The sequence below is a fragment of the Antrostomus carolinensis genome, unplaced genomic scaffold (assembly GCF_000700745.2).
Source record: "Antrostomus carolinensis isolate BGI_N321 unplaced genomic scaffold, ASM70074v2 scaffold37443, whole genome shotgun sequence".
Taxonomy (NCBI): Eukaryota; Metazoa; Chordata; class Aves; order Caprimulgiformes; family Caprimulgidae; genus Antrostomus; species Antrostomus carolinensis.
Window position 1 is genome coordinate 28,738 of NW_010303925.1, and position 13,863 is coordinate 42,600.

At 42.1% G+C, this 13,863-nt stretch overlaps 1 protein-coding gene across 1 annotated transcript; it reads right to left on the reverse strand.

Annotated features, from left to right (window-relative positions):
• Positions 1–367: 367 nt before the first annotated feature.
• On the reverse strand, positions 368–11,909 carry LOC104522085 (ATP-binding cassette sub-family D member 2). The gene is made up of 4 exons (XM_010164273.1): positions 11,755–11,909; positions 4,620–4,704; positions 3,753–3,878; positions 368–588 (listed from the first exon to the last, which is right to left on the reverse strand). Exons 1-4 carry the CDS (start codon positions 11,891–11,893, stop codon positions 378–380), a joined length of 561 nt encoding a protein of 186 aa, XP_010162575.1. The 5' UTR covers positions 11,894–11,909; the 3' UTR covers positions 368–377.
• Between the last annotated feature and the right edge of the window lie 1,954 nt (positions 11,910–13,863).

The window sequence follows — 13,863 nt, forward strand, 5'->3', positions numbered from 1 at the left end:
TGCTCTGCGTAGCAGGCATATCATACGCACACAGTGACCCGGTACAAGAGCACATTCTGCAAGCCAAGTCTCAGGCGAAAATTCACCTACAAAACCTAAGTTTTTTGCAGTGAATTGGGCTTTCACTAGGAATTAACATAAGCTGCAATGACTAATCTTATACTCTGTGCACTTGCGTATTTTCTTTTCACAGTTCAACCACTTTCTTCCTTAATACTAAAACAATAAAGTCTTACAAAGCATTCAGAGCATTAGTTTCTGCTGGCTGTGTTTCTCTATGCTCTAAGCCTCTATCACAATGCATGCAAAGGATAATGGCTGAATTTGTAATGCTTTTAACTAAAAAAATACTTTAAAAAACATAAACCATAAATTATTTATTCCTCTTTGTCCATTGTTTTGAGCACTGAGTCTTCTCCCAAGATTTTACACAGTTCATTCAGTCTCTGCTGCATTTTAGGAATTCCTGCAAGTTGAGATTCCAGTCTCTGTTTTTCCTCACTCAGTGATAAGCGGATAGCAGTGTCCAGCTGCTCAAAACGCCAGCCACCTTGTCCATCAAACTGCAGCAAGTGAGTGTGATACTTCCTGCAGCAGAAATTAAAACATTAGTAATGGCTCAGGGAACAGATGGTTCATTTTTGCATGCAAATTTGGATGTCTGTCTCTGTTCAATGGTGCTTCTCAGGAAGTTGAGAGTTGTCCAGTTTTGGATCACTGGGTAAGACTTTTTTTCGGTGACTCATAATCCCAGGATGCTCTTCATAAGGGACTTGAGTATTGCAAAGCTTGTCACCAGGACCTCCCTAGGCCATCTAGTAAAGTTCAACAGCGAGGTGTAAGCTATCAGCACTGCTGTGGGCTTCCCAGCCGGGGCGGTCATCGCCTCGAGCAGCCAGCGTGGCCGGGCTCAGGAGTAGGCAGCAGGGATGCAGAGAGTCACCACCACAGTCTGCTGTCCCTGGGCAATGTGGCCGCCTCCCTCTTCCTGCCTCCCTCTTAGAAACATTGTCTGTGGCTGCAGCTGCCTTCACTGCAACTCCACCAGACTCTGCTTTCTCCAGGAGCCTGACGAGGAGCAGCAGACAAGACCTCCCTTCTCCCCCAGGAATGCTAGTCCCAGATAATTTTATTTATCTCACTTTATGAGAGATGTTTTACCTCCTTAGCAGAAAATATATTCAGGCAGGCATGGTGCACCTGATGCTACTGATAAAACTCTAGTTTGTTCGAATTACACCTCATTTTGTTCCCTTCCATCCTACAAGGCTGGCTAAAGAAACCTCCAGTCCTAAAACATGGTTCAGTTTGCGAGGGCCAAAATAAAAAAGTCTGCGTCGGAGTCACAGATCTGGCAGTGAGTTTCAGGGTGTGTGCACCAAAAATATTCAAAGGTGTACATGGGGAGTTTGTCAAGACCTGACAAGACATTTATCAGGAGGCGCAGGAGGAAGAGCAGAGAGTTCCCTCAGAGCTGCTGGTATGACTGTGTAATTCATCACTATAAATTATAGAAGATGAGATGCATCATAAAACAGTGATTATAAATCCCATAAAGGGAATATGACAGTTTAATAAACTCAACAGTTTATGACATGGTACTCAAAAGAGATTCAACTCCAGGCTCATATTCACCACTTCTTGCATATTATTCTTTGTGACACCAAATGTGTAACCTATCCCTCCATTTTTCCCCCACCAAAACCTGAAAAAATCAGGAAGTTAAGATAGCTGATTGAGACATCCAACGTCTGTGGTCTAGGAAAGTAGCCAATATTTTGATTTAAAAAGCCAACGTTTCCTGGTATAATCTTGAGGAGAAGAAAACAGCATATGAACCCACTCTTTGTCTCTGCAGTTCAGCTCCTGCAGAAGCATACCTAAGTTAAAGGCATTTGATGCTTATTTCTGAAAACTCAGCACTCTCTTTACTTCTCCAGAACCCCACGTATCATCAGATTTCTGATAATGTCAATAGTGCTGTGGAGGTTAGAGGAACAATCTCAAACCTTCTTGAATAGCACTAGTACTAAGAAACAAGAAATGTCAGTAGGAAACTGAATTCAAAGGGTCTTTCTCACAAGTTTTTTTGCAGAACTTCCCCCCCTTTGCAGCACTGTTATTTATGGGTGGAATCATGGAATCAGAATAGAATCACAGAATAGTTTGGGTTGGAAGGGACCTTTAAAGGTCATCTAGTAAAACTCCCCTGCAATAAGCAGGGACATCTTCAACTAGAGCAGGTTGCTCAGAGCCCCGTCCAGCCTGACCTTGAATGTTTCCAGGGATGGGGCACCTACCACCTCTCTGGGCAACCTGTTCCTGTGCCTCACCACCCCCACTGTAAAAAATCTCTTCCTTGATCTAGTCTAAATCTACCCTCTTTTAGTTTAAAACCACAACCTCTTGTCCTAACACAACAGGCCCTACTGAAAAGTCTGTCCCCACCTCTCTTACAGGCCCCCTTTAAGTATTGAAAAGCTGCATTTAAGGTCATCTCAGAGCCTTCTCTTCTCCAGGTTGAACAACCCCAACTCTCTCAGCCTTTCTTTGTAGAAGAGGTGTTCCAGCCCTCTGATCATTTTTGTGGCCCTCCTCTGGACCCACTCCAGCAGGTCCATGTCTTTCCTCTGCTGAGGACTCCAGAACTGGACACACTACTCCAGGTGGGGTCTCACCAGAGCAGAGTAGAGGGGCAGAGTCACCTTCCTGGACTTGCTAGCCAATGCTCTCAAATACCTGCTTTCTTCAGCAGCAGTTTTAAAATAATGCCAAACTTCAAAAAAATGAACAAAATAATACTTTTCTTTTTAAGTGTAATTTAAATTATTTTAAAAACCAATGTCTATGTAACATTTTTTCCTTATCAGAATACCCATTTTTTCTTAATATTTAGGTCCTGATCCAACAAAAGACCTTTCCTGTCACTATCACCACAGAGGAAGGAGGAATGACAGGGAAACTGTTCTTTTTCAGAGAAGTAGACACTGGTACAATTTCTTTCCTTTGAGGCAACGAATTGGCAATAGATTTTTTGTCATCAGCTTAAAAAAGCAAACACTCTGACAGTAGAGATCAATCTGACATTAGCAGAACAAATAGTTCTGTAGTTCTTACACCTTCTTGATCTCCTTTTGCCCTTTAAAGTATTCAGTGGTTTTATGTATTCAGTAACTACATTTATTTCCTTTGAGGGACTCTGCCATATTTAGTACTCCCTCACTAGAATGATGTTTCTCGTAATTCTAATATTTCTTCTTTCATTTTGAAAGCTCTCAAACTCTGCAGACAGAAGAGGGCACAACTGAACTTAATAGATACATTATTCCTATGGAAGGACAAAGAACAGGTTAACCACTTCCCATGTTTCCCATTTTCTCCTAAGCACTGGTAAACTTCCCCAGGACAGCTCATGTAACTTGTCACCTTTTCAGAATAATCTGGTGATATCATCTGTTGTGGCTGTGGTGTGGTGAAATATTAATTGCCTCTTAGATACCTGCACGTTGCTATTAATAGTTAATAAGTGAAACAAATTAAAAAAAAAATGAGGGAGGAATAAATGTGTCAAAGAATGAAAAAAAACTACAATGCTAAATGCATTTACATTGCTATTATTGCAGACAAGCTGTCTTAGAAAGTGCAGTAGATATTGACTGACCAACTGCCCTAGTACTAAGAATAAAGGCCAATTCACTTGCCTGTCAGAAAGCTAAAAGCAAGGACCATGACAAATCCCTGAACATACTTACCAAAGAGAAGGTCTGTGTGTTATAGAAAGCAGGGATATCCCAGCAGCTTTTGCAGCTTGGAATATCTTTCCTTCAACATCGATGCTTACAGCACTCGTGCATTCATCCAGCAACGCGTATTTCGGCCTTTCAAAAGCAGAAAAAGAACATTACTCCCCTATGCTTTGGACAGCATTCCCATGTACGATGTTTAATCGAAAGAACAACGGAAAGGAGAGATCTATTTTTGCCAGACAGCTGCCTCTGATCTACAGCTGGAAGCTGGCTAGCAACAACATAAAGTTTCCCTGCATTATTCAGGGGCAGAGCCAGCTTCCAGGAAAAATGGGTTTTATTATTTCCTGGTCCATCTGAGTACACAGTGATCTAACTTCTATGTTCTAGTTTGAGCTAGTATTATTCTGTCTTGTCATCAGGTCATGCAGTAGCTACAGCCAACTCAGAAACTTTCTATCCACTGCTATGTATGGACTGGGGCTGCCTTTGCCTGCTTGCAGTCTTCAAAACCAAAAAGTTTTGGAGCTTGGCTTTCAAACTCCCACAGCCTTTGCAACAGTCCATCAGACTTGTGCAATATTTGTAGGACAGATCCAGGGAAGATGTTTGTGCCCAAGATGTTAAAGAAAGGAACATCTGGAAAATGTAACGCCACATTGCCAAAAGCAAAGCTTAAGTAAGAAACATTGTCCAAACTAAAAGCAGAGCTTGTTCGAATAAATGACAATGTCTGTGGTCCAATGCAATCACCTAGCAGTATTGCATATTGCATGGAGATTATAGTCCACTACTGCTCAAACTATTAGAGTAAACTTGCAAAACTCTTACTCATTTTCAGATGCCACCTAAAGAACAAATCAAAATGCTTACTTATGGTAAAACATCCGAGCCATGCCCATCCTTTGTTTTTCTCCTCCCGATAAGACATCTTTCCAATCCATGATGGCGTCCCAGCCTTTTAAAAAAATGCAAACAAAACAGGTCAGGACAATGTAAGTTTATAAAGGAAATGCAACTTCACTTGCAACATCTCTGCAATCTGCAACCAAAATCACAAAGAACATTTCCACTGCAGAAGAGACAGCTCAGGGTTCTGGATCACATCTTCTGAAATACTTCAATGCCTTTCCAACGGTACTCAATTGGAAAAACGTTCCAAATACCACATCAAATTTCAAAGTGGAATTTAACCTTCGTGGTCATATAGCTATTGTCAAAAACCTTTACTTACCATCTCTTCAAGAAAAAATCTTCTACCTGTATATAACTAATTGTTTTATTCTGTCATGTTTGTTTTATAGAACAATTTCCTATTCCTTCTTCAAAGGTGTGAGTGGAAATTTAAAAACAAATTCAAAGAAATAAAGTGTAAAAACCATAAAGAGCAGTGCTGGACTCCACTCACTACTGTAGCCAAAGAATAATGGTCAGCAAACTCAACAGAAACACAGATGCAGACCCAGGGATGCATTCTGTTTGCACAGACAAGCAGCTAACATACAAAACGGCACAGACAGGAGGGTTTTCTATACAGACTTCCTGCTACCTTGTATTTAGAAATGACCCACAACTGTTATAACACTGGATATCCTTATTTAATATTCTGCATGGCCTCTAACTGACTTTTTCTGTATCACTTTCAGATACATGCAACAGGAGTGTGATCCATTATCTGTGACCTCTCAGCAGACTGGTGTTTCTGTGAATACTCTGGCATGATTTATTCCTACTAATGAAAAACTTAATACCAAATTATCCTACTGAAAATAAGTTTTCAATCAAAAAATCCAGATGGATAGAGTAGCAAAATAGGTAAGTTTTGAAAAGGGAGAGTGTGGATGCAGAGAAAATCTGATAAGACATTTGCCTCCAATAGATCATCTATGAGACAGGCAGCTGGAGTGGGGCCGAGTGAGGAAAAGAATATTTTTCCAAATCAGCCCAGAAGCACTCTAACTAAAAAATTAACACCACAACCAAAACCCCTTTTCTGCCACTGTCCAAGTGAAAATAAACATTTGCCAGAAACGACTATAAACGTGGTAATGATTTTTTAATATATATGTATATAGTTAGATTTAAAAGCCAGGCATGCACACACCAGAAACACATCACCTTTAGTGATCCCATTGTTTTCGCTTAATTCCCTTCCATTCTTGTTTAAGGATCCCAGTGGACACCCCCCGGGGGCACATACAGTGCTTTCTATCAGCAAGCTCCTAGCAAGGACAGAGTTGTGCAATGATTAACTGAATCACCATTTGGATGAACTCTGGTAAAGGGAGCAGACACACAGAGGCTGTTGCTGATGAGTAGTCCAGGTGCTGGGACCACACAGAGAGCTGGAGTGGTGTTCCACGTACACCTTCAGCTTCCAGAAAAGACTGTAAAACTCCTGGAGCGCTCATTTTGGCAAAGGGTGCTAGGGGCAAGGGAGGGGAATGGTCCTTCAAGAAAGCCATAGAAACGACTACACTTCTGAAGACAACATTCAGGCTGCTGCTCATATTCTGCTATTTTTAAGTTGAGAATATAGACGAGCTCCAGAGATCTGGATCTGAGCTAGGGTGTGGGTGGGTGTGCGTGTGTGCACGTGTGCCTGGGGAAGCACTGCCTGCGTTCATACAGTTTCTTCCAGATCAGCTGATTTATAAATACTTACTAAAAGACAAAAAGTGAGTGAAGTTCAAGAAGCAGCATCATCTTGTCAGCAAAATCATCCTATTATTTCCTCTAAAGGTGTAAGATTTATCCTCTGTTTACCAGGATACAATGGTCATCTCTGTGGTCACCTCAGCTTACATTCTAACTGAATATTAGAAGTGCGTCTTGTCTCTTCCTGCCTAGCTCCCTCCCTCAACTTCCCTATCTGCCACTTGGAATGTCTCAAACAACAGATAAGGAAAGATCCATTTTAATATTATCCCTTTAAAAAATTATTTTCTAATGTCTGAACTATTTCTTCTGAACATCCTGGGCATAGTAGCTCACAATAAACTGACTTTCTACTGTGCATTAACAATAATGCACCTACTTGTTTCTCTTTTCTTCCTGCTGACATGGCACAGGTCAGTGAAGGTCATCAGCATTCTGAAAATATCAGCCAAGTCAGTGGCTTACGTCACCCATAGCTACATCCACTTTACCAATGAAGAAATGGAACGTCTTGTCCATGAACGCAGAAGAAATTCAATGGCTCGTCCATGAATGCAGTACAAATCTCGCAGTAGGTACAAACATAATCCTGGCTTTCAGAGTCCAAATTCCTTGCCTAGTTTCTTGTTACACACAGCCTTTGATTGCACATGGTATGATGTAGATATGGTGAACACTGGATGTCACAGAAATGCCTTTTGCAACCAGTAAGACAAAGAGCATGTGTAATGTGCTGTGCAGAGTAACAGCAGGAGAAATACATACAGCTGTCAGCAGAAACTAGTGACAGCCTCATGACAGGACCACTTCATCTTCTTGCACAGCTTCTTTTGTGATTCCTTTTACCTCAATTTTCTGAAGGAAAAAGCAAACTAAATTTGACAACGTGAAAAGGATTACGCCTGGGATCTGTAGCAATGTGTGTCCTTCATCCTTGTGAATCCTCGTACTTACAAGCAAGACGGAAGATTCAGCTGCCATAAAAAGATACGCTTAAAAGTTGCTTTTCCAGATCTACCTTCCAACGCACCTCACCAGACATGGACCAGAGTTACAGCTTCATGACAGAAGAAAGGCTACCCCAGCAAACTATAGCCAGAGAGTCTACCCCTGGTGAGTTTTTGAACATGGAGGCTCTTGCACAGGGTATGAGCATATGTCCCCAGGCAGTTGTCAAAATGGAAGAGAGCCCAGGTGCTGTGCAGGATGAATATGCAAGGACAATCCTTAGCTGAGGAAGGAACAAAGAGACCATCAATTGTGTGAGCCCCAGCTCAGCATGACACTGCAGGGATTTGTGTCTCTGGATTTCAGAGCCACTGAAAAAGCCGGCAGAGAACTTCAGAGTTCCTGCTGGTACCAGTAACAAAAGCAAATCCAGGGCTAAAATGATCAGATGAAAAAATCTCGGAGAGAGGAAATGTGCTTGTCTGTGTGTTTATACGTGGCCAAGCACAAAGGCTCCCTGGATAAGACCCAAAGAGATGACAAATGTGCAAAACAATTAGGAATAATTATAATCTGGAGTGCTGAGAAACCATAAACAGGTTGAACTTGCTCAGTAATGTCATCAGCCCTAACCTGACAGGCCTGGTCATGCATTCAGCGTGCTGCTACACGTACTCATGGCTCCCCTCATGTGACAGACTATCGGCAGCCTAAGGCTGCGTCACGATTGACACTTGCTAAATATACACAGATCTTCAAAGCAGGTCAAAAAGGAACCACTTTATGTATACCTACTGCACATCTCTACTCCACTACCCATGATTTCTGGACATGCCTTTTCACCACTGTGTTGAATATAACCTTCTTTGCTACCTTCATTTTGTATGAAATCATTGCTCTGGTAGAGCTAGCCACTTTGCGGGTGTTGATGGGGGCACCTTATTGACAATATAAAGGAAAGTAATAAAATTGCACCCAGCAGGTGAGAAAAACATTGTTGTGGGCCTCAGTGGGACGGAAATTCTGCCTCTAGCAGTAAGGGGTGCTACTGGCAACAGCAATTGCACTGGGTTCTTCTAGGGCTTGGGCTCAGGGACATCAGGAATGGTGGTGGTGGGGAGGAGGACTGGTGTTTTGATGGTTTTGGTGTATTCTGTTGCTATCGACTGAAAAAAGTTTCATGAGTGTAACAGAGAAGCTAAATGCCAAACTGGGCTACTTATTACTGTAACTATTCTACTGACTTTTAACCGAGTCAAACATTATTGCTTGAAAAAGAGAGGAATTTCTGCCATTGGCAGCAACAAGAACAACACCAGGCTCTTGTTGGCTACTTTACACTTGGCATCTGGTGACCCTTGTACTGATGCAATGTGGAGGTGATGCAGCTAAAGATGATAAAGTTATACCAGGACAAATAAACTGAATCAGAGTTGCACTTCTGGCTCCGTCTGGCTTTTTCACAGCTGCCCACAGGGAGCAGAACACAAAATTGCAAAGCGTCATATTATGCATGCACGACATTCATGATCAATTAAGACGGAACAGGATCGTGCCCCAAGAAGTCTGCTGTCTGGTAGGGGCTTAATACTTCAGGGGACACGTGAAAGGGGAAGTGACAAAGGTAAGGGTTTGAAGGAGAAGAGCACCTACAGCTGAAGGAGAAGAGGACCTACAGGAAAAAGAAATATATATGAGTTCTATAACTTACTGATTGACAGAGAGTTAGATCCATTCTTACAATAATTTATGGAAACGGTTCAAAACAGCATGGACACACCACATATATCTACAAGAATCTGAATAACTAAAATTGGTTTCACTGATTTTTTTTTCAATGTGGTACATTTTCAAAAAGTGCATATAATATATAAATAGAAACTTCATGGGAATTTTTCAGCAAAATGTTTTTTCTATTGGAAGGTGCTAGTTTTTGTCAACCATCAAAGCAGTTTGCAAAAAAGAAAAAGAAGGTTTAGGGCAAATCTCTTCTACAAGCTTTATAGGAGATTTTTCATTATTTTGCAAAGAAAAAAGTTCCATTTTTAATAGAAATAATTTTAGTCTAAGAATTTGATTTTAATCAAAAGAATAAAATAAAAATTTGAATTAAAAAATAATTCAGGTATGTATAAACAAAAATCTCAAATGTTCACTTTCAACAAATATTTCTCTGGCTTGCTGGTTCAAAAAAACTGATTATGAGTCTTTGTCCCAGACTAGAGGATCTCTAACGAATATGTAAGCATATGAAATCCATGTAACATGTCAAATCATATGTCATGGATTTCCTCTCTGCTCCTACCTTGGTACTTGCCTCCTGCAAATGCCCAAGGAGAAAAGGGAACAAGTAAGTGCATTATGGTCCTGAAAACTTCCCGGCATGCGGTAATCTCTCCCCCTGTCTTCCAGCTTTGCCCACTTCTGTTATTTTAGATTGCAAAGCCTCCAAGACATTTTTTTAAACATTTGTTGGTGCAGACTTTTGCACACTCTGCCCTTCTCCTGAGTGAAGTTTCAGTACAGCACCACTGAACATTAACAGTGTCCTCTAGACCTTTTTATAGATTGTGCGTGTCCTGCACGCGCAGTCAGACAGGCAGAAGAGCAAGAATAGGGTCAGCAATAAATATTTTCTCTGGCACAGAAACCAGAGTAAGACTGATCCAAACCAGGGTTTTCAGTTCGGCAATGCAGAACAATGACCCTAGCCAACGGCATCTCATACGTGGAGCACAGTAACTGCCTCATCATCAGTTAAATGCTCCAGCTGCAGAGTTATAAACCACAACAATGTGCATTCAGGGACTTCTGGGGATATGGTTTTGGCTGCTGAGGGTCACGTGTTGTTCAGTACATCTACAAGTACCAGCAGGCTATGAATGCACACTCCACAGGAGCTTCTTGCCACTGACAACTTAACTGCTCCTCCTCTTCCAACTCCCCATTCCAACACATCTGCTTGTTCTTCTGCAATCTGGGCACTTCACTTAGAGAAGTAAGTGACTCAGGAATACTAACAGGAATAGTTATAATGTCAGTGTAAGAGTCCTTCTCTGCAATCATTCTGGTCACTGAGTTTTGAGCTCCCTGCCTATTTTTTCAACCCTTGTGTCATAGTATCAGATGTGAATAATCATATGAATCAGAATGATGGCAGATTCTTATTTTCTATTGCAACTTGAGGGCCAACAGCCATTATTATATTCTTAACAAAGAAGCATTAACCCATGGCAAGCTAAGAGTCTACTGACAGGACTGTGAGATGGAGAAGTATCTGGAGGTATACATTTGCTTCTGTAAATGAGTACTACTCCCCATCATATAATGTGCAGAAAAGACAACAGATGAGGGTCTATCCATACTTCAAAAGTAAAATACACCTTCAGCCTTTTGAACAGAGCAACAGGCTACTGTGCAGGAATGTGAACTTAGACATTATCTTGGGATTCCCAATGGCTAAGGCATTACTCTCTATTGTCAGAATGATCCTGAGAGCTGCCAAGCACAAACATTACAAGGCAATGCACTCAAAGTACCCTCTCAAAAAGGAGCACTGACAGCTACCAGAGAGAGGCAGTGTACATCCAGCACTCCCAATGCCAGCTCCTTAGAGGGGAATGAAGGATCTCCTTCTCTCTAAATGTTACCACATCTGTCCTATGTCTGTTTTAAGAGCATAATGATGGGGAGGAAGTTCAAACTAGAGATTAGTGGCTGGTAGGAACAAAAGGATGAAAATTATTGCTATGCTTGGGAAAAAAAGCCATTAAATGCTCCAGTTAGACACAAGAGAAATCTTCAGCATCTTGACATTTACTGTGTCAGTGCATTTACACTGTCTGGTACTCTTAGGACAAACAACACTGAGAACACATGGCACCTTAAACAGCAAGTGGTAGATGGCAACACTCAACTGCCAGCCAGTATCATTTGGTTATTTTTAACTGGTTCACCCCAGCGGTGTGGAATCATACACTCCTTCCCATGGCACACAGTCCTGCTGATCCCACAAACCAGGGAGGTGAAAGCAGACCTGACTCTCCTTTCATTCACATGCTTTTGAGTTGATGTAGTCAAGTGACATTACAAGGTTTTAAGACAGGTTACATTTTCTAAGAAAATGAAGGAAGGTGATCAGTCTCACAATGCCATGAACAGACTGGCCAATACAAAAGAATAAGGATGTTCAGCTTGGTCAGGGATTTACTGGAGAAGAGAGGAGCATTTAGCTCTTCTCCCTCCATTAGCAAGAGGAGCAACAACCATGTGGTTGTGCAGCTCCCACAACCACAAAAGGTCTGGATCGAGTTTTGCCAGTTCAGTAAGTAAAGGTCAGTCACACTAAGACGCACACAGGGAATGGATTCTGCAAAGCTTTTCACAAAAATATGCAGTTTACCTCCTTCTCTTTGAACTATGTGGTACAGATGAACAGTATGCAGGATACACTCCAGATCTCGATCTTGGTAGCCTTTCTCGTGCATGTCATCCACTGAGTCTGGATAGATGACTTGATCACGTAGCGTTCCAATGGACATGTAGGGCCTGAGAAATAATACAGAGAAACTGGTAATCTGGGGCTGGCTCCAAGCAAGCACATGTTGCTGATGCTCTGTGAGTAGAGTATAATGCTTTAAACACCATGTTGCTAAAACTGGATTTATCTGTGGGTGCACTGTGGGTGAATGTTTTTCTAAACTTACCCTAGGGACAATGTATTGTTTCCATAACAGCCGATTACAGCATAGCAACAGGGGCAGTATTAGGACAGAAACGAAATGACAGATCAGGCAGAATAAACACCCACTTCATAACCCATTCTGAATGTTTTCACTTGGACTCAGGGATACTCTGTGCTGTATTCAAAGTTTGGTACACTCAGAGATTTAGAAATTGAATTAAACGCTCACATGTTAATTGTAACAAACACTTTGCAGCTCAAACTGGGAAAGACTTCCATGGTGCAACAGGAGACACCCAAGTCAGGCAGGAGAACACTGAAAGCCTCCTTTGCACACTACTATTCTGGACTGCTGAACTGGGCCCTGGCGTAACCTAGCTGGCTCTAGAAGCCAGTGTAACACTTCTGAATTACAAAAAAGCTTACATTAGAGAAGTTGATCAGCTTAAACCTCCCAGCACCAGCCTCCCTTTGCCAAACACAAGGCTGAGCTGTATGTTACGCAGCTGCATAACCACCATGATCTCAGACCAGGTAAAACCATCTGTTTTACTAAAACAAGCTGTCTCCACTTTGGAGCCAAAGCCCTCAATCATGGCCATGTCCCTGGAATGGCTAGGGACAGTCTCCACAATGTCAAGAGCTGTGCCCAGCCTCTGGTACAGCCCAGGCTTCAAAAATCCTCCTAAACAAAGTCAGCTCAAATAACAGTTTTGCAGCTCTCTAAAAGACAGCAGCCCATTCAGGCTAGGATAGCAAAGGTGATCTAAGACAGATCTATTTGACCATCTCTTTGCTGCTCTTGTTCTATGGATTTCTTGTGAAGGACAAATATTCATCCTGTCCCACAGATACTGCCGATAGCTCTTGGAAGCTGGAAACATCCCAGGAATGATCTGTGAGATTTTGAGTTTGGAGGGGAAGGCCAGAGCCGAAGAATAGTCAGGCTCCAGACTCTCTTCTGCTTCCTGTGCCAAGAGTTGCACTAACTCTCTCTGTGTTCATCTGCCAAAACATACTAGTCTTATAAAAGCTGTGGTGCCAAGGCATGACAGAGGAGCAGTTAAAATTGGGCCAGCAGTGAGGAGGCTTCCAGGCAGCTTGCCCTTGCCACAGAGAACTGCTCCCAGTAACTTCACAGCATGCTGATGAGGGGTCAGTTTTCTTCCCTGAAGAGCTCTGGACCTGCGAGGTGGGAAGGTCTCAGCCACACAGAGGCTTTCCCTGACAGAGATGTGTAACACCTTAGCAGGTTTCTTCCCTTCCCTTGGAGGTATCTCTGCAGGAAGGGTGGATCTAACCATTGTTTTTCTGAGAGTCCTTAAAATATACCACAGAGTAATTTGAAGGAATCCATAATGCAACAGATGTAGAATTACAGAAGTAAAGCTGCAACATGAACTGAAGGTCACACTCAAGCTGGCACCAGCTGCTTTGGTTTTAGTGCTGCAGACATCCATCGTGAATTGTCCGTACCCACCCATAGCTAAACTACTTTCACCATCAGCTGGGTGAGGGTGGGAAGGGCAGGGGATCTGAACTGCTCACAAATATTTGGTCATCTCCCTGCTGTGGGTAGGCAAATCCAGATGGAGCAAAAACAGAACCACAAGTCAAATACAAGCACTGCTGCTCCTCTTGGCTGATTGTTCTGCTTCGTGCTTATTGTGGGCATAGTGCCGCCCCAGGCTGTGGCATAAACACTGGCATCAAGTGCAGTGAACCATTTACATTAATGGGGATATTGCAAAATCTCAACTCTAAAAATTATGTAACTTCATGAAGTAATGATAAATTACATTTCCACAGTGCTCTCCATCTGAAACC

Excerpts from the sequence above, each read along its gene's own strand:
- LOC104522085 (XM_010164273.1), bottom strand. The coding sequence starts at position 11,893 with ATGTCCATTGGAACGCTACGTGATCAAGTCATCTATCCAGACTCAGTG. Across the intron at positions 4,705-11,754 it reads CATAGTTCAAAGAGAAGGAG|GCTGGGACGCCATCATGGAT; the intron begins GTAAACTGCATA and ends TTTTTTTAAAAG. Across the intron at positions 3,879-4,619 it reads GCTCGGATGTTTTACCATAA|GCCGAAATACGCGTTGCTGG; the intron begins GTAAGCATTTTG and ends TGCTTTTGAAAG.